This window comes from Miniopterus schreibersii, assembly GCF_964146895.1.
Source record: "Miniopterus schreibersii genome assembly, chromosome: 4".
Lineage (NCBI taxonomy): Eukaryota > Metazoa > Chordata > Mammalia > Chiroptera > Miniopteridae > Miniopterus > Miniopterus schreibersii.
Genome location: NC_138105.1, coordinates 48,861,150 through 48,881,589, shown reverse-complemented (window position 1 = coordinate 48,881,589; position 20,440 = coordinate 48,861,150). Strand labels below are relative to the sequence as shown.

The 20,440-nt window shown below is 36.5% G+C and overlaps 1 protein-coding gene across 1 annotated transcript; it reads left to right on the top strand.

Moving 5' to 3' along the window:
• The first annotated feature begins 3,506 nt into the window (after positions 1-3,506).
• Positions 3,507-15,321, top strand: APELA (apelin receptor early endogenous ligand). The gene is made up of 3 exons (XM_081135835.1): positions 3,507-3,770; positions 5,137-5,226; positions 12,944-15,321. Exons 1-2 carry the CDS (start codon positions 3,698-3,700, stop codon positions 5,223-5,225), a joined length of 162 nt encoding a protein of 53 aa, XP_080991961.1. The 5' UTR covers positions 3,507-3,697; the 3' UTR covers position 5,226; positions 12,944-15,321.
• The last annotated feature ends 5,119 nt before the right edge of the window (positions 15,322-20,440 follow it).

The following is a 20,440-nucleotide window of genomic DNA, read 5'->3' as shown; positions in this document are numbered from 1 at the left end:
GCATCAACTTTATAACACTTTACCACTATATTCCTGAAAGCAACTGCTTAAACATTATTATCTTCTTCCTTGTTTTTTGAAATAATTTAAAAACATATACATAAATAATGTCTTAACTTTCATAAATTTAATACATTATCTCACTAAACCTTTATAACTCTTTTAAGTGAAAAAGCAGGTATTTTATCTCAATTTTTTTTTTTCAATCCTCACCCAAGGATATTTTTTCCTTTTTCAGAGAGTGGGAAGGAAAGAGACAGAGACAGAGATAGAAACATTGATGTGAGAGCGAGACATCGAGTGTTGCCTCCCACTTGCACCCCAACTGGGGCCAGAGCGTGCAACTGAAGTATGTGCCCTTGGCCAGAATTGAACCTGGGTCCCTTCAGCCTGTGGGCCGACGCTTTAACCACTGAGCCAAACTGGCTAGTGCTCTCAATTTTTTTAAAGGAGAAAATTGATATTCAAAGTGGTTACATGACAAATACAACACTTTGCTGTACCCTGGATCAGTGGAGATGTCATAGATCTTGCACAGTACTTGATTACATTGGCCACATTCTAGTTCATTGTTGATCATTTAGTAATAAAATATAAACATTTTAATCAATACATGCAGTCTGTGGTTGTCATTATTTTATTCATAGAGAAAACTCACTACTATATCTTTGAATAGACTTAAAACTTGATTTGAGGTTATATTGTCAAAATTATACTGGTCTTCTATTGGTTTGCTTGATTTAACACTCAACCTTGTTAGCTTGCTGTTTTCCATTGTGTTGAACAGAGAACCCTGCAGAGGAAGTAACAGTCTGAAGCACTGTTTGCCATTCATGAAACACTTTTATGAGTCCAAACACTTATATTCAACTGATTGTATGGAGCGATGCACAAATACAGCACAGTAATGTAGTATCCTTTAACCCTACGTTTCCAGTCTCTAAACAGTCAAATATTCTTTGGATTTTAAGAATTTCTATATGCTATTGCCTGTAATGAAGTGCATGCATAGCTAGTGTCAACATGTTATGCATCAGGTGTTAGACCACTGGGGTCTGACGGACCTGGGTTCAGCAACCCTGGTACTTGAGTCTAGCTAGGAAAGAATTCAGAGTCAAGACTCAAACTATAAGAGAACATTTATTTGGAAATTCACAAAGGTAGAAGTAATTCATAGAAGAAATGGGCTTAGGAAACAAGTTATAGAGGCAAAGGAAGGGCCTTTGGAACTTAGAAGTAAGGAAGGTAAAGGTGACAAGCCTAGGGACATGGGGAGGAAGGGGAAGTGAAAGGCATGGGAGTGCTCCTGGGAGGGAAAGCCTCTGGGTCCTCATCCTAAGGGTTTTAAGGGTGGAGATTTTAGGGAAGGTCCCAGGAGAAGATCTCAGTAGAATATTCAGCAGCTTTCCAGGTATGTCCTTTCAGGGTTGCGGTCTCCACTGATTGATTAGTCAGTGCCAGTGAGAGGTCATTATTCAATTAGGCTCATCCTGAGGTCAGCCTTGGCTGGGGCATTGCCTGTCTGGTTTAGCTGCTTTTCTAGACTTAGAGCTGAAATACAACTGAGGCCTAAATGTTATCCCTAGGGAGGAAAAGACAGGGAGTCCAAACTGCATGACTAGTGATATGCTAGAAGAGGAAAGGTCACCCTGAGGATGAGGTCTCAACCTAAAATTATCCTTTCCTAGGCACCCAGGGTTTTCCACCCTGGTGACCTTCTGTACCTAGCCCATCCCATCGTCCTTGCTCTGCTCATGTCTGTCTAAATGCCTACCACAAACGTAAGAAATGTCCTAACCTGTAATAATTTTTTGTGAGTTTATATGAGCCAAACTGATGACAATTGCAGGGAAGCAAAATGTCAATGGATTGAGAAAATGCTCCAGAAAATGGCAGTTTTACCCCTTATTTTATACATCAGAATCAAAGGGGAAGACATAAGGCGATTACATGAAACCCACTGGTGATAGATTAGAGAGGCAGGAGAAAGCAAAGCAGGGACATCTCTGGGATTGGATGAAAAGGAAAATGGATAGACACATATTTCTTTTACATAGGTGGGTATAGGATAGTTAACTGTTTACAATTAACATGATAATAATAATGAGGAACTGGTGGTCCTCTGCTCTGGTGCAGTGGTTGTGCTCCGAGGGGTCCAGAAAAAAGGAAATTACTTCTATATTCCAGAGGTACATTATCAGGTATGTTATTGTAGATGCAAAAAAAAAAAAAAAAAGACAACAGGTTCGGTTAAGGTAAAGATTTACCTTTGTTAGGGAAAAATACTGGCCTAGGACATGACTACCTGCCATGAACTGCTTTTCTAAGGCCACAAGGCAGGCCTTCCTCTGAGTTTGTCAGGTTTAGTATGCGGCCCCTAGGCAGGCAGGGAATTTTACAGACTGACTTGTAAGATCAAGACAAATCATGCAGGGTGGCAGGGGTCAATGGGAAAAAAAACAGGGGACATTTGTATTACTTTCAACAATAAAGATAAATTTTTAAAGAAGGCAGATCATGCATTAATTTCAAATCTCAGGAAGCCCAAGGTTGTGTACCAACTACCTGAATCTAGAGACCAAATGCAACAAATTGCTGGTAGTTCATAAAAGCTGCATATGCTGTAGATTTGGTAATTTGGCTCTATATGTGTTTCAAAAGTATATCTACACGATTCTTTTGGTTTACTTTATAGTAACTACAATAACTTCCGTTTTACAACAGAGAAGGAAGCACTTTAAACAAAAGGAGACCTTAGCACATGTGTGCAGAAGACAACACTAGATGGTTTTTGTGTCTTCTGAATTTGTTGGGAGATCTCTAATTTCTGAGACTGTGATATTCTCTTAGCCTGGTATTTCACCACAAATAAAATTTTTAACAGAACACAGATTTCATGGTTTTGTGGCTTGTCAAACTTTCTTTTTTAAAAACCCTGAACATATTGCAGATAAAAATGATCATTTACTTTCTAAATTTCACTTTATAAAGTAAAAATATATAAATGCTTTTAAGATTTATTTCAGAACATTCTAAACCCCAGGAATGTTTATTGATATAAACCCACATAGATTAAGCAATTTAGAGATTTAAGATAAACAGGCACCACTTTGCAGTAGATTCGGTAATGAGAAAGCATTTCAGCAGGTTCTGCCACAAAGCATTTGGGAGTCTTAAGTTAGAGCTTCAGAATTCCTTCTAAAAAAGGACAAAAGAGAGGCTTCCTGTCATTTCCATTGGTTTCTGCATGTGGGGCCAATATGGGCAACACATAGTTTAAACAGATGCAAATGGTGAGGGGAGGAGGCAAAACCATACCTAGTTTTACATTTCTCCAAATCCAGATTGAATTAAGTCAGTCTCTCCTAAAAGCTTCCAGAGTAGACTTCCACTGAAGTTACAGCACACTTGAATGGTTTATTTCACCAATATTTGCTTATGGAAATAAAGGGGAGTGACAGAGGGGAAAGAGGAGGGGAGTGGAGGAGGGGTTTGGGGCTGAGGGAGGCTCTGACCACAGCACAACACACCAGTAACCCTGTCTGATGTGATCATTAACCTTTCTGGAAAAGGCAGCTGGCAGTTCTCCGAGGTTTGTCATTAGAATGTGAGAAGAGCCACGCAGATATTGCACAGACTGTTGAAAGAAGTTTGATTTACTTTGAGAGCTACTGCTCCATTTTAGTGTGGCAGAAAAATGAGATTTCAACAATTCTTTTTTGTATTTTTAATTTTTATGATGAGTCTTCTTATCAATGGACAGAGACCAGGTAAGACTTTGATATATTTGTACCAAGTAACTTGTTTTTATGCCTGTTGGTGTCCGTGGGGCTCTGAGCATGATTGTGTTTATGTTGAAAATCACCTAGTTGTGCTTGAGGGTACTGGGAGTGTGTAGGGTTTTAGAAGTATGCTATCTATCCTGCTAGGTCTATTATTTGGATGTTTTAAAAATAGCTGGATATTAAAATGATGATAAATATTTTACCACTATTTTTCTAATTTTAAAGAATATTGATCCCTTAGCTACTGTACATATGTCGTCCTTACAAGTAAAAAGGAATGGAAATGTTTGGTCTATTCATTAGAGGTAAACAAAACATATAGATTTTTAGATAAAATGCAGAATCCAAAGCAGTTTATTAAAAGAGCATGTTGCTGGCTGGAGTGGGGCAACATTAACTGAATTAACAACATATAAAAATCATAATGTGACAAATTGTAGATGAATTCTTAAAATGGGCCGATAACTATTATTTCCAGTTATGTAATTAGATGTGTCACTTAAAACAAAAAGTACAATTTTAGTGTTACTGTACATATAAAGCTAAAAATGTCAAAAATATGTATGGTCAAGATAAATATTAACTTGACATATTTTTCAAAGATGATATCAGTTGTGTTGTTCTTGTCCAATAAGAATTTAGTAAACAGCTATTCTAATGAGCTTTTACTTCAAAACCAAATAGCTAAGATTTCAAAGCACTGGCAAGTAAAAAAATCAGAAAGTTTTCTGACTCAGGAAAAAACAAACCCAAATTTACACAAAAAGGTAGTTATATTTATATCCAAATATGTTATATTATTGACCTGATAATATAATTCTCAATTTAGAACAGAAAATGGTAAGTAACTGGTTAAAAAGTCAGTCTCTGCCTTTTAGTTAAACAGAAGTTTGATCCTTGAGGTAATTTCAAACGGAGTCCCCTGGTGTGCCCTTTTACATAAATAAGAATAAAGTTCCAAATTAGCAACTCAGAAAGCATTCCTTCTTACCGGTCACAGGAATTGCCATTCAAACTACTTCTACTTTTCTGAAATATGGAACACCTTGGACAATGTTCTTGTAAAATATTTGTGATTAACTTACTACATAAAATAAAAGGTCCAGAAGCATTTAGGAAGAAGGCATGTAGGAGGAGGAGATTACTATTAGTTCCTGCTATTAACATGAACTGTTGGGAATGTACCTTGTGCATCTGCATCGCATTAATTTTTTATATCATAATCACATCTCAACAAATAGCAAATAATCACATTATAGTTTGGATCCTAAATATTTCCTTGCATTCCCCAGACTAAAAACCAGTTAATTTTCTGAAAAATGCTCCTAATATTTCTCTTTTTTCCCCTCAGCTAATTTGGCTACGAGAAGGAAACTACACAGATTCAGCTGCCATCAGAGGAGATGTATGCCTCTCCATTCACGAGTGCCCTTCCCCTGAGGTATTTCTGATGGGAAATAGCTTTCCTACTTTTAGGCAATGTTCCAGGTTGGATGTACATACCAAAGAATGTCTATTCTTGTTTTGTAACTTGTGATAATGGCTTTATGGTAATGTCAGTTTAAGCCGCAGGGGTGGAGAACCTTTCTCCTGCCAAGAGACATTTGGATATTTATAAAATCATTCAAAGGTCATACAAAATTATCAACTTTAAAATTACCTGTGGAAAAAAACTCCTAGATTTATTGAATTCCGAGTCCAGCCTGCAGTTGCCTTGACCAAAAGATTTCTTGGGCAATATATGGCCTGTGGGCCAAACATTCCCCAACCCTGGTTAAAGGATTCTTGCTAACAGATGAAACAGTGAAATGACATGATGATTGAAAGTAGTTTAATGGGATAGATGAGGAAAATCTTGATAATTGTTGAATCTGAATGATAGTTATATGGGGATTAATACTATTGTGTGTGTTTGACAATTATAATTAAAAAATCAGGCACCAGTAGAATATAATTATGAAAGTATCTTTAAATATGTGTTTTGAAAAACACTGAATAGCTCCCTATGTTATCCAGAACAAGCGTATTTCCCATTAAGACCACTATGTGCTTGAAAGCACTTAGATGTATTTGCCCAACACTATATGAATGATGTGCTATCCTCAATATACAGTTTATTTTTCCTGAAAATATTTCTTTTAATATGCAAAATCAACTTGATATTAATGGCATGGCAGCTTTACAGCCTCACTCATAGAATTAGTCTTTATGGTTGCATGTTTAAGGATAAATTCTGAATAGAATTTTGCTCCTACCCCCTATTTTTTGTTGAGAGAAAAAAAAAAGATGATTAAAAGACCAATGATGTTTTGCACCACCACCATCATCAGTAATATCATCTGAATCAATTAACTTCAAACACTGACCAAGTTTAAGTTATTTCATACTAAAAATAAATAACTTGGCATTCCATTGTAATAATTTTAAGCTTGTGAAGTCATAAAATATATTTTTCTTTAAAAAACGCCATAGAAATATTCCTTGGTTGTTAACATACACAGGCAATTGCTGAATTAGCGTATTCAGTTGGCCTAGAGACATTAGCATTTATGGCACTATTCACGAAGAAAGAATGGTTGCTATACCTATTGTTTAATACATGCTTTTCAAAACCAATGAGAGTCCTCAGTAGGACATTAAAAGAAGGTTCAATAATAAGCATTTCAGTAATAAGCATTTCTCATGAGGACTAAGACAAAAAGCCAAGTTCTCTATGCCTGTAATCTGTAACAAATTACTCTTTGCTATCAACATATGAAAAATAAATTTGGTGAAGAATCCAAAAAGATATAATAAGTTCTTGAGAAGACAATTAGTAGATGCTCAAACATGCTTTAAATGGATTTTATAGGTTTAAAAAATTATTTGCTGTGTCTTGATAATGCATTTCACTCTCACATCTAAATAAATAATGGTAAAATCTGTGCTGAGAAGTGAAGTTCAAGATTTTCCCAGCACTCCTCCACAAATAACAAAGAGGAGAAGAGGCATTTCACAATAGCAAGGGAATTCCTGCATATACAGAGCAAGATACCTTACATAACTTTGAATAAAAGCCCATAGTTAGCCACAGGTTATATTGACTTTCTCTACAAACCACCTGCCATAAAAACTAGTGTTGCAAGTAAACAAGATAGAGTTGGGAAATTTGAATTGTCAAAGTTAAGAAAAAATTCTGACCTACAAACCAAATTTGTAAACTAAGGGGAAATTTGAGTGAAGGCCATATGAACTATTTAATAATAGCAATCCTTTACAAAATTAGGCTGATCCACTTTAAAGAACTACTCAGCTTACAGCATTCATTTTGTCAGTAGACTAGTCCTACATTCCAGCTACAGTTCTTTGAAGAATGGTAAAAGCCTTATTTTTGAATCCAGAGATAGTATAAGAAACAATGCAAGATAAACATTAGATAATTTCCCAAGATCTTGCTGAACCAGTGCTATAACAACAAGTGCTACCTTCAAATTTGATAGCACAATTCTCACTGTCCTAAATATCTGCACATTTTTAATACATCTTGCAACAAAACATCTTGACAACTTGATAACTGGGTAACGGCACAATAGACCTAGGTAGTGGAACTCTGAGGCAGAACCACCCTTTCATTTATTCCCCTCTGTTTTCCTGCATGCTTTAGATAAAATCACACATGGTTATTTGATTCAGTTAGGGTCAAGTAAAACTGTAAAAGGATAGGTAAGGTAAACAGTTAACTTTGGAATTTTTCCAGATTAACCCGTTAGAATGGTTTAGACTTTTAACTCACTTAATAGAAATGTTCTATTACCTTGAATGTCAACTTTTCCAGCTTCTAGTCCTCTTCAGTGATCCTCAGGAAGATTTCCTAACAATTAAATAGAAATAAACTTAATCAAATAGAAAACCTATGCTGCGTACAATTCATTTTCTTGGTATTTTTCTTCTCACAGAAATATTTCCACATCACATTCAGCCCTAAGTGAATTAGACTGGAGGGAAGCAAAAGAAAAGGTGTCAGGAATTCCAAGCTTACAGTTCACTGTGAGAGGTATAGAGTAGAAAGTGGGGTAGGGGTTTTCGACTCTAATTTCCCCTTTCCAATAGTAAAATCTTACTATAGCATTGCTTTTATTTATAAATGTGTACTCTAGATAACTATAAATCCTGTTAGTACATATTCTATCTAGCTTTTTAATAATAATGGTAATACATTTTCATGGTGTAAACTTTTTTCTAACAATATGGAAGTATGTAAAGTCAAAAGTAAAAGTCTTCCCACCCTCTTGCCCATTTTCATCTACTAGAAGTAATGGCTATGAAAAGAAATTTGGTAAAGTTCCCTTTTATAAATTGAGACCAGCTACTATTCTCTTGCCACCCTTTCAAAAAAAATTTTAAATTTATTGCAGTGACATTGGTTAATAAAATTATTTGGGTTTCAGGTATACAATTCTATAATTGCCACCCTTGATTACCATTCAAAATGTAAGTTTTTCTAGTTCTCTATTTTCTGCCTTATTCTTACGCCTCAAAATCATGGACCTCTTACCTCCTTGACCAAATCTCTGCCCTGCTTCCCAACTCTTTCCAAAGTGTCCTATAGTCTTGGCCATTCTCATTCCATTCTGCCTTTTTGGCTGAGCAGAAAGCCAACTTTGCCTTCAGCACAGAATCTCCACTTTAGTGGAGCACTTGATGTCCAACTTTAGCAGGGCTCTCTAGACAGTGCTCTTCCGCTTATTCTTAGGTGCCTCTGATTCCCATTCATTTATATTTCAAATCTTTAATGACCTCTAGTTTCTTTAAACTTCTTAACCTCTTTTTCCAACTCACAGCAAGAGATAATTCCTCTTCTCAGAGAAAATGAAGATAATCAAGCTGCAAACTCAGACCCTGCCCACAAACTACAAACATCTGTATCTGCAACACTTCCATTTTATCTTCCTAGTCTTTCACTAACAGATTCCTCTCTTAAGAACAGTCAATCTCTCTACATCTCAGGAACTTTGATCCAGCAATTACTCCCTTTCTTCCCCAGAATGTTCCTGAGTCAAAACTGGCCTATTTTCTACAAAAAAAAAAAAAAAAGTGCACCATTGACTCTATTGTGCTCTCATGACCAGCCCATGCTTTATACACACCCAAATTTCTTGAAAAGATGGCTCTTTCCTGTCCTCCCATCTATTGTCAACACACTGTTATCCGTTATATTCTGGGAAGGGTTCCTAGTGACTTTCTTCTTCTCAAATCCAGTGAACGTATTTGGTCCTAATCTCAGTTATCTAGCTGTAGGTAATATCATAGAGTGGATTTTCCTTGGTTTCAATGACACCATCCTTCCTTTTGAATATTTATCTCTGGAACAAATCACTATTCCCTTCAGGACCAGTAATGGTGTCCAAATGCATCCTTGGAATCACCTTAGCTGTCCAGCTGTCCTATGGACTCTTTAAGCTCATGTTTATAGTGTATATGCAAATCTCTACCATGGCTTCTGCACAGCTTACTCCTATAACTCGGTTCTTGATTCCAATATCATAGATGTCATCAAGAAAGACTTCCCTGATGATCCTTTGTACAAAAAAAGCAATACCAAAATAAAGTCTTTTTAAAAAAAAAAAAAAAAGCATACCTCACTCCACCCTGGTTTCTCTTTTCCTGGTTTATTTTTCTTCCATAACACCTAACGCTACCTGACATAACGTATATTTACTTTGTTATTTGTTTAGTGTCTCCCTCTCTTCATTAGAATGTAAGTTCCGTGCCCGGCCGGGCGTGGCTCAGCGGTTAAGCGTCGACCTAGGATCCAGGCAATCAGGGTTCGATTCGCAGTCAGGGCACATGCCTGGGTTGCGGGCTGCAGCCGATCAATGACTCTCTCATCATTGATGTTTCTATCTCTCTCTCCCTCTCCTTTCCTCTCTCTGAAATCAATAAAGATATGTTTAAAAAAAAAAAAGAATGTAAATTCCGTGAGAACAGGGACTTTGCTTTGATCATAGCTAAATGCCCAGCGACTGCAGTAAGTTCTTCAGAAATATTTGATGAATGAACACTTAAAAGTAAACTTAATTCTCCCCACTCAGATATTTCTCCTGTGTTCTAAAAATTTGGAGAATTATAAAAATACTATATATTAGATGTTTACTATAAGATCCCAGATGCGATGAAATATACGTTACTATCTCGATGTGAATTTCCGAACACAGTGCCCTCTCATTTAGTACTAGGATTATCATTTCTACCTTGAAATACTTTTTTAAAATATATTTTTATTGATTTTAGAAAGACATGAAGGAAGAGGGAGAGAGAAATATCTATGTGAGGAAGAAACATCAATTGGTTGCCTCCTGCATGCACCTGGACAGGGGACCAAACCCACAACCTGGGCATGTGCCCTGACTGGGAATCAAACTGGAGACCTTTTGGTACACAGGACAATGCTCAATCAACTGAGCCACATCAGTCAGGGCTACCTTGAAATATTTTTTTATGTTCCCTTCCCTTCATCTGGATTACTACTATCTTAGTGCCTGTTACATCTCCCCAACATGACTTCAATATCTTAACTGATCACTCCAGCCTCCAGTTCTTGTTTTGGAAAGTCCATTTTTTTTATCATCTGATCTTTCCAAACTAAATCCAATCATGTCACACCATGATTAAAGTCCTTAAGTGTCCCTATAGCCTTCAGGACAGTGAGAACTCCCATAATTTAAAGAAGAGCACCTTGCCCGGCCGGGCGTGGCTCAGCGGTTGAGCATCAACCTAGGATCCAGGCGATCAGGGTTCGATTCCCGGTCAGGGCACATGCCCGGGTTGCGGGCTTGATCGATGACTCTCTCATCACTGATGTTTCTAGCTCTCCCTCTCCTTTCCTCTCTCTGAAATCAATAAAGATATATAAAAAAAATAAAAAATAAAGAACAGCACCTTATAAAATGTACCTCTTCAGCATCACCTGCCACCTCTTCTCCCCTCCCCTCTTTCAGAGGGAATAAGAAAGAATTAAGACTGTTTTGGACTTCCTGGATTTGAGCTCTGGCCATATAGTTCACTCACTGGTGATCATCAGTAAGTCATTTATCCTCTCTAAGCCTCCCTCCACTTCCAAGCCTATAAAGACAGAGCTAGAAATGGTACCTAACCTTATCATAGCCATCCCTAGCACAGAATAAGTGCTGAATAGATAGTGGTTACAATTATTACTATTACCATTACTTTAAAGTCAGTCAATTCTTCACCTCTTGCTACACTTCTGCCTGCAATGTCCTTTCTTCTTTACCTCACTATCTATTCATCCTTCAAGAATTGTTCTCTGATTTTGATACCCCTACCAATTGTATCAGATGCCCACTTTTTCCCTCAGCACCATTTGTATACTTCCATCAAAGTACTTGACCCTCTGCATTGTAATAATGTGCTGACTGCACTCTTCCTCTCTACCCTCAGCCTGCTGCAAATTTCCTGAAGACAGAATGTGGTGTTCTGACTTTGTTAAATTAACATTTGTTAAGTGGAGCACCTAGAGCACAGAATGGTGAACCTTAACTCAACAGCTGTCTACAGACAGATTGCAAAACAGAAGTTTATTACTCATGGCATGCCTGGAGGGTTTATTGTGGTTTAGGTGTCATATTAAAAAAAACGCTGACTAATCCAAGGTCACAAATATTTACACCTATGTTTTCTAAGTTTTAGCACATTTATGATCCATTTTGAGTTAAATTCTGTACATGGTGTAAGAAAGGGATCCAACTTCTTTTGCATGTAGATCTTCAGTTTAGATATCTAGCGCCATTTGTTGAAAACACTGTTTTTCCCTCATTGAATTATATTGGTTGGCACTATTGTCAAAAATCAATTGACGTAAATGTCAGGCTATTTCTGGACTCTTGGTTCTATTTCATTGATCCATATGTCAATCCTTGTGTTAATACTATATGTCTTGATGATTGTAGTATTGTACCAACTCTGTAAACTGAGACTGAATCCTCCAACTTTGTAGTTCTTCAAGATTGTTTAGATTATTCTGGTTCCCTTGAATTTCCATATGAAATTTTTTTTTTTAATCCTCACCCGAGGATATTTTTTCCACTGCTTTTCAGGGAGTGTGGAAGGGAGTGAGAGAAACATCAATGTGAGAGAGACACACTGATTGGTTGCATCCTGCACTCACCCCGACCAGGGCCAGGGGTCGAGCCTGCAACCGAGGTACATGCCCTTGGCTAGAATTAAACCTGGGACCCTTCAGTCCGCAGTCCGCCGCTCTAACCACTGAGCAAAAGCAGCTAGGGCTCCATGTGAAATTTAAGGTTAGATTGTCAATGTCTGCAAAGAGCCAGCTATGATTTGGATAGGGATTGTGTTGAATCTGTAGATCAATATGGGAAATATCATCATGTTGACAGTTAACTTTTCCAATCCATGAACATGGGATGTATTTCCATTTATTCATATCTACTTTAAATTTCTTTCAACAATGTTTTATAATTTTTAGGATACAAGTTTTATACTTCTTTTGTTTAATTTATCCCTACATGTTTTATTCTTTTGCTGGTATTATACATAACATTTTATTTCATTTTTTTAATTGTTCATTACTAATGTATAAATACATAACCAATTTTCGGCTATTGACCTTACATCCTGTAACCTTAATGAAATTATTGATTCATTAGCAGGTTCCTTAGGACTTGCTATGTACAAGCACATGTCATATGCAAATAGAGGTGGTTTTAGCTCTTCCTTCCTTCTTAATCTGGATGTATTTTATGTATTTTCCTTGCCTAATTTCCCTAACTAGAACCTCCAGTACAATGTTCAATAGAAGTGGTGAGAACAGACATCCTTATTTCACTCCTTATCTTAAATGGAAAGCATTCTCTCTTTCACCATTAAGTGTGATGCTACCTATGGGTCTTTGTAGATGTCTTTATCAAGTTGAAGGAGTTCCCTTTTATTCCTAGTGTGCTGAATGTTTTTATCATGAAAGAAGAGTGTTGGGTTTTGATAACTTTTTTGTCTATTGAGATTATCATGCGTTTTTGTCCTTTATTGAAGTTGTGAAATTTTCATAACTCTTTGTCCAGTAAAAAAATTAAGCATGGGTAAATTGGTCTGCTAGTTAGTATTTATTATAATGTTCTTTCTCCTTTGCCTTTCAAATATAGATCTTCTCTTGCTAACTTCACCCAGTCTGCCAGATGAAGAAGAAGAGTGAATGAAAAATATCCACCCACACAATAGTGTGCTTGCTTAGAAGTTCCTGTATGAAAAGTAATCCTTTGAAAGCACCTGGGATGTCTTATTAGTTTCACAAGATTCTCTTTTTTCTGTTTTCTTTTTAGAGGGAAAATAACATAAATTCAAAAGCAATTACAGTCTGAAGCACAGTTATTTACCTGCATAACAAAAATCTCTCATCTTTTTCTGCACATTATAATTCTTACTTGGGTTAGAAAGAAAAATACTTTGTAATATCTTGAGACTTTCCAATAGTAAAAAGTGCAAGAATTTAAAATCGGTCCTTCATATTCCTATAATTTTTCAAAACTATTAAAATAACTTTGTATATGTTTGAGTGATTATTTTTAAAAATGCTAAACCTGGAATCAATTTCAATGACTATTTGGCTTTGCAGAATTAAGAAAAAATAATTGGTTCTTCAATTATTTATATACAAAGACTAAGAAAGAAGCTATTAATTGCTACCAATTTTATAGTATAGACTTTCATGTTTATGAAAGTTTTTATTTTGAATAATATTCATTCATTTATACATTAATTGTAGCTCATTTTATTTTAAAACTGAAATGTTCATTTCTGAATCTTTTTCTCATCATATAATTATGAGAAGCCAATGTTTGATTTCCTTTGAAGTTCTGTTTTATGTCCTTGATTCATTTGTACAGTTTCTTAGAAAGGCTCACTTAAATTTGACATTTAAAATATAGTTATGTCACTGAAGTCCCAAGCTGGGCAATATCTCTAACATACGAGTGCTCATCATTCAGCTAGGCTCTGTTTTGGTGCTCTTCAGCCTCCTGTGGTGGTGAGACTTGGGGGGGGGGGGGGTAGAAGTCAGAGGAATTTAGGGATATGAATGATTACCCAAGAAGTGAACTATCCAGACTAAATCTGAATTGTATTGATAATTAAGTGTTCCCAAGTTTTAAATATGCTCTTAATTTGTATTTATTGAAAGACTGTTAGCTCAGTGTCATAAAGTTTCTATTATTTTACTGTAAGTTAATTCCAGGTATAAAATTTACAAATTCATATCCTGACTGAAAATTTTACTTTATAAAAAGGTAGAAGCCATAAACCAATAACTCTTATTTTGCAAAAATAAAAGGTTGGGATTGATATATAAAGAATTTGATATAGAAATTCTGACATCCTAGAGTTTGTCTCCCTTTCATAGCTTATTAATGGTGTCTTTTAGAATGGAAGATGTTTATAAAAAGCATTGTAATTAAATTTACATACAAACAAAAGATGTTTTATAAAATGTGTTACCTCGTTATTTCAATTGGGTATTTGGGAAAATTCTAAATGATTTTCTGGGTAAATTATAATTCTTTTACATAAAGTCATTTTAGTAGAAACATAAGCTATTATCAGTTATACTTATGTTTAAAACATGTACTTATTGATATGTTTATATATTTTGTACAAAAAAAGAAAAAAACAATCTATAGTTCAGATAGATCTCAATGAATACAAGCCTGTACTTTTTCAAGTAGATTCTCACATTCACAGAAAGTTAAAATCCACCTATACCACTGTAAAGTAATAAAAGGTTTATAGATTTCTGCTCATACCACTTCAATAATTGTTCATTACAACACTCAGTGATTTGAGTGTCTAGTTGTCCAGAACTTGTCCTTAGTTTGTATATGTTCAGAGTATTGAGCACAGCATGACAGAAATGTTCCTGACACTTGTCTCTATTCCATTGCTTGTTCCTTTTAATTGAAACATTTCAGACTGAATAGCCTAGTTATATACCCTGCCACGGCAGATTTTTTTACTTAATTCTAGATTATCAAAGTAAGGGCAAAGATTCTCGAAATCTATAAAAACTAAACCAGCAGTGGCATGTATGCTGAAAGTGGCATACTAGAACAAGTCTATGACAAAAGAACCATATTTTATTCTTTGGTGAGGGGGAGCAGTAGACCAGAGGAATGTCAAATATGTGTACTTAAAACTTAACCATCTCTACAATTTGGTGTTTATTATTTTACTATTAAAAGTTCCTTGTAATGTCTAATTTTTTCATAATATAAAAGAAAAAAGATTTTACATAGTTTAACCAAGATGGTTAAGGGGATCAGAAATAATGGTGTCACCCCAACTTGGGGCTGTGGGGGTAAGTCAGTGAAGTAGAGCAGATGTAGTAGTAGACAAAAGAACAATAGTAACCCAGCCGGTGTGGCTCAGTGTTGAGAGTCCACCCATGCACCAGGAGTGGGTCACTGGTTCGATTCCTGGTCAGTGCACATACCTGGATTGTGGGTCAATCACCAGTAGGGGGTGAGCAGGAGGCAGGCGACTGATGTTTCTCTCTTTCCTCTCTTCCTCGCTAAAATAAATAAATAAATGTATGTTGATCCCTTCTTTCTTTGGCTCAGTTCCTTCCAAACTGAAATCAGTCTCTTTGGTCACATTGCTGCATCATTTTCACTTTCTGAAGAGCCAGAACTAGAATGAGTATGTACAAAATATAAGAGTGTATCAAAAGCCTTAGTAATCAAGATTAGTAGTATTTTTATACCATTTAAAAAAAAATTAACACCAAAAAGAAGCATGATGAACAAAATACCAAACTTTTCTGAAAAAGACTGGGTCAGTTAAGCCATGTCAGAGCCTGAGGCAAAAGGAAAAAATTAGTAATGCTAATCCTCTCAGTAACAAGAGCCTTATTTTAGGCATATTGGAGCCTGAGTTCCAGCCCTTTGATTCTTCCCTTCTCACTTTCCAAAATGACCTCACTCCTAAACCCTAGATCTGTATCCCATTTTTCTTTCTTGGCTTCCACCTGGACGGAGTGTTCATGGAAAGTACACTGGATTCTAGCCCTGGCTTTTTACATCTGAGTTTACATCTTACTATAAAATCATATAATTGGATTCCAAGGAGTCCTGGTAAGGGAAGTACTGAGGTTGACAGAGGCTCCTGCTCCTGTTAATTGATCTACAGAAAAGTTCAATCAGTTTCATCTGAAAGTTTGTCATCTGATTGTACACCTAAGAACTACCTACAACTATCTCCTGACCCTATTCTCTTAGAATTATTATAATACATACTCTATTTCCGCAAGTTCTCATACCTTATATCAACTGTTTTGTGGCACTTGCTAGGTAAGTGACTATAATATTCTTCAAAGCTTTTTGTTTGTTCTTTTGAGAGTATATTTATTAAAGCTAGGGACAGTGAAACAGGGAAGGGCTTAGGATAGAGGAAGCAACAGGAGACCCTAGGCAGGGCTGCTCTGGCTCACTGGAAAGTCAGAAAAGAGGGCCTTGGAGACAGGTCCAGGGAATTAGCCTGAGATGAGCTGCTGCTGCTCATTGCTCCCCCTGGTTGCAAGTCGTGGGGGATACTTGCCTGTGGGGGAAGAGAAAGGGGAAGAGAAAGGCTTGGACTTGCTCCCAGGAGGGGAAGAGTGCCTTCTAAGTTTTCAACTGTAATGGGTAATAGTAAAGGAATATTTGGAATGTAGCCATTCCTCAGTTTTTCTATTTTTAATGCAATATTACCTGGTAGAATATGTTAGTATGTCAATTTTCACACTATTTTTTTCTCCAGTGAGTTGTAGACAGTGTGTTTCATAACTCAAATAGTGTTTAATGCTTAATTAAATATGACTTGTATAATATACTGAGCCATATGTGTCATAAAAAGTTCAAATACTACAATTAAACAAAAACAAAAATATTTCCAAATATTAGCTTTGAAAAATGAAAAAACAAAAGTTCTAAAATTGGAATTTGACCAAAAAAAAAACACAAAAACAAACAGGTGTTTTCTGTTAAGATACTTTTCCCTCTGATGAGATTGTGGATGGTACTGTCCATATTATAATTTTTGGAGTTCTGTTTTTAAAGTATCTGAGCCTCTCTTTTTAAATTATTCATGTTTGTTGTTGCTGTTTAATGTAAAAAGTGTACTTGTTAGGAAGAAAGGGAAAGGAGGGGGTGGAGAAAAAAGAAGGGCCTCAGCAAAGTGGCTTCCCAGTAATCCTGTGGGATTAAGTATTATTTTGACTGTCTTTAGATGAGAAAACAGGGACTTAGAAGAGGAACCTAAAATCACACGTCTAGTAAACTGATCTATTTGGGATACAGCTCCATGTGCCTTCCAAAATGTGCTCTTAACCACTAAGATATAAGAGAAGTTTTAAAGTTTTTATTAAAACCACATATTTTGTAATGGAATAAAAAAGTTTCCTGACCTGCACATGAAAAATGTGTATAGGTTAATTGAACAAAGCTTATTCATTCCCTCCCAACCAAACCTCTTTCAAGGAAACTTAAAAATTAGTTTGCTTCAACTCTTTTTTAAAGAGAAAAATAGTATTCATATAAAAGAAAATTCCTTTTTGTTTATCATATTTAAGCAGAATATTTCACACTATTCTAATAATGGTATGGGTGGTGGTGTTTTTTGTTTGGGGAAGGTAGCAAAATTTTGCTCCAGAAGCTATTTTTTGTCTTTGCCAACAATTAATTTAGCACAGGTTTGATGTGGGAATCATGATTTCACAAGCCAATAGCATACAGGATAATATCTCTTAATAAAGCCAAATGGAAAAATAACATACTCCAAGCAAATGACAGATTAATCACACTGGTATCCAGGCAAGGGGAGGTGAAGGAATGAAGTCTTAATTTAATATGAGGTGTATCTTTTGTATAAAGAGAAGGCTCTCTGAGAGTCAGCAACCACCAACCAAAGGGGTGATTTCCAGCTACCATCGAGAAAGTGAAAAATCCCTAATCCTAGATTATATTCCCAGTTACAAAGACCCCAATGCTGGTAGGTGGGCTAATCTCTCACCAGGCCAAGGTGGGTTTATCAACTATCTCTCTGAGGAGTACCTCCCCAGGATAGGAGCAAATGCCCCAAAGGCCTTCAGAGAGTTTTAGGTTAGTAAAGTTGCCTCATCCAAACCGAAACTCAAATAATCCTCACAAACTCTCAGTATTTATAGTCTAAATGTCCCCTTGCCATAGTGGCTTTTCTGTGTTCTTTTTTGTTGTCATTGTTTGGTAAAGACTTTTTTTTTAATTAATTTATTTTTAATCACCTATTTTTAATCCTCACCTGAGGATATTTTTTCATTGCTTTTCAAAGAGAGTGGAAGGGGAAGAGAGAAAGAGAAGCAGAATGTGAGAGAGACACATCGACTGGTAGCCTCCTGCACACACCCTGACAGAGGCCGGGGATCAAGCCTGCAACAGCGGTATGTGCCCTTAGCCGGAATCGAACCTGGGACCCTTCATTCCACAAGCAGACCCTCTAACCACTGAACCAAACCAGCTAGGGCTCCATGTGTTCTTATGATAAGCCCCCAGCAGACGCCCTCAGAAGCTGGGCAGCAGACTGCTTATTAACCAGAGATGTTAAATGATGATATCCTGGCACAACTTCATTCTTATATCAGAGCAACTTTTTTTCCTTTGTCATAAATGACTGGATTAAAACAACTGCGTGTAAGTCATGAACAAGTGGCCTTAAAATCATATAAACGAATACACAACATAGCATCAAAGGAGCCTGAAAAAAAAAGAAACTTATAAATGATATAAAACAAAATGTGACATACCTGCTCCCTCTAACTCTCCCTTCTGCTCTGACATTGTAGATGAATTTATAGGTAATGTGTATGTTCATATATACATACACAAATATACACATTTTCTATTACCTATTTTCACACATTTACTATGCCAGACACTGTTCCAAGTATTTAACTTATGAACTGTCATTTAGTACAAGAAATAGTCATCTAAGAGGCAAGTTGTACTATTATTGCCCCCACCCCTTTTTTACTAGATGAGAACACAGGTACAAAAAGGTAACTTGCCAAAGATCACACAAAGAAGAGGGCAGAGGTTGGATTTGAACTCCTGGGAGTCTGATTCCAAAGCCAGGAAGCTTTAACCACTGCTCTTTGGCTTCCTCAATACATGCAGCAGGACATAGACTGGGTGTGTGTATGCATACAGATACACATCCATATACATGTTTCATGCTACATTTTAAAAGTTTGCAGGTACCCTTGCATATAAGCTAAGGACAGGAAAGGAAAAGCAACTGCTAAAACAAGAGAGGGTAGTCAGAGACAAAGACTACAAAGCATGTCAGAGAGTAACAGGCCTGGAAAATATTCCTTGGCTAAGAAACTAGATCACTGATAAACTTAAAACAGTTTCAGTTCTTACACAAGGAATAAGGGTGAAAATAAGATTGATTCTGAACTAGTCTTGTAGGAAAGAAAATAACAATTCTTAAAGCACAATGGATCCAGAGGAAGAATCCAATGTACAACAATCATTAGGATAATTAGCATCCAGTAGGTAGTCTGGCTCCATCCTGTAAAATTATGCTATACCATACAAAGCACAGCCAGCCTTTCAGAATTCAGTGTCATAATGAAGGCACTCCTGTCTTAATTTTTTTTTCTTCAAAATATATCTTTATTGCTTTCAGAGAAAGGAAGGGAGAGGGAGAGAGAGATAGAAACATCAATGACAAGTCATTGATCGGCTGCCTCCTGCTCGTTGGGGATCGAGCCCACAATCCCGGCATGTGCCCTGACTGGGAATCAAACTGTGATCTCCTGGATCCTAGGTCGATGCTCAACCACTGAGCCATGCACGGCGGGGCCTATCTTAATTTTTTATGTCATGAACTATGATAGGGAATGACTCGTATTTTGTATCTTATAGTATTTAAACTAAAATCATACACTCACCCCACAGTAAATCAACAAACAAAAAGAGAGGAAGTTGCTGCCACCAGTAATTCAAAAGGTTTAGACATTACAACTTTAAAAATATCTGTTGAGGAGTCTCTAATTCACGCCTGTATTTAAATGCTCACCAAGTGTTACTGGATTTCTTTTTAAAAAAAAATATGTTTTATTGACTTTTAGAGGGAGGAAGGGAGAGGGAGAGAGAGATGGAAACATCGACAAGAAACATCGATCAGCTGCCTCCTGCAAATCCCCTACTGCGTATGTGCCCGCAACCCAGGCATGTGCCCCAACCTGGAATTGGGCCGGTAACCTCTTGGTCCATGGGACGACTCTCAACCAAAGGCACCAAAAGATGTTTTCTGAATTGTAGCCAGTAATCCATTCACATTTAAAATTTTATTACAGGCATGCTTTGTTTTCTCATGTTCAGTAAGTGTTGCATATTTTACAAACTGAAGGCAAGGCCCTCCACCACAAAGAAAAAAAAAAGATATTTTTATTGCAATACTTGCTTTACTACACTGGTTTGGAACCAAATCCATGTTATCTCCGAGGTATGCTTTTATATCATCTTAACTGTTTAAAACGCTTCACTTATTTCCTTTAAAGACCCAAATCCTCAGCTTTGCCTGGTCTTGCAGCAGCAATTCTTTCCTATCTCATCAGCCTCACAAAAACC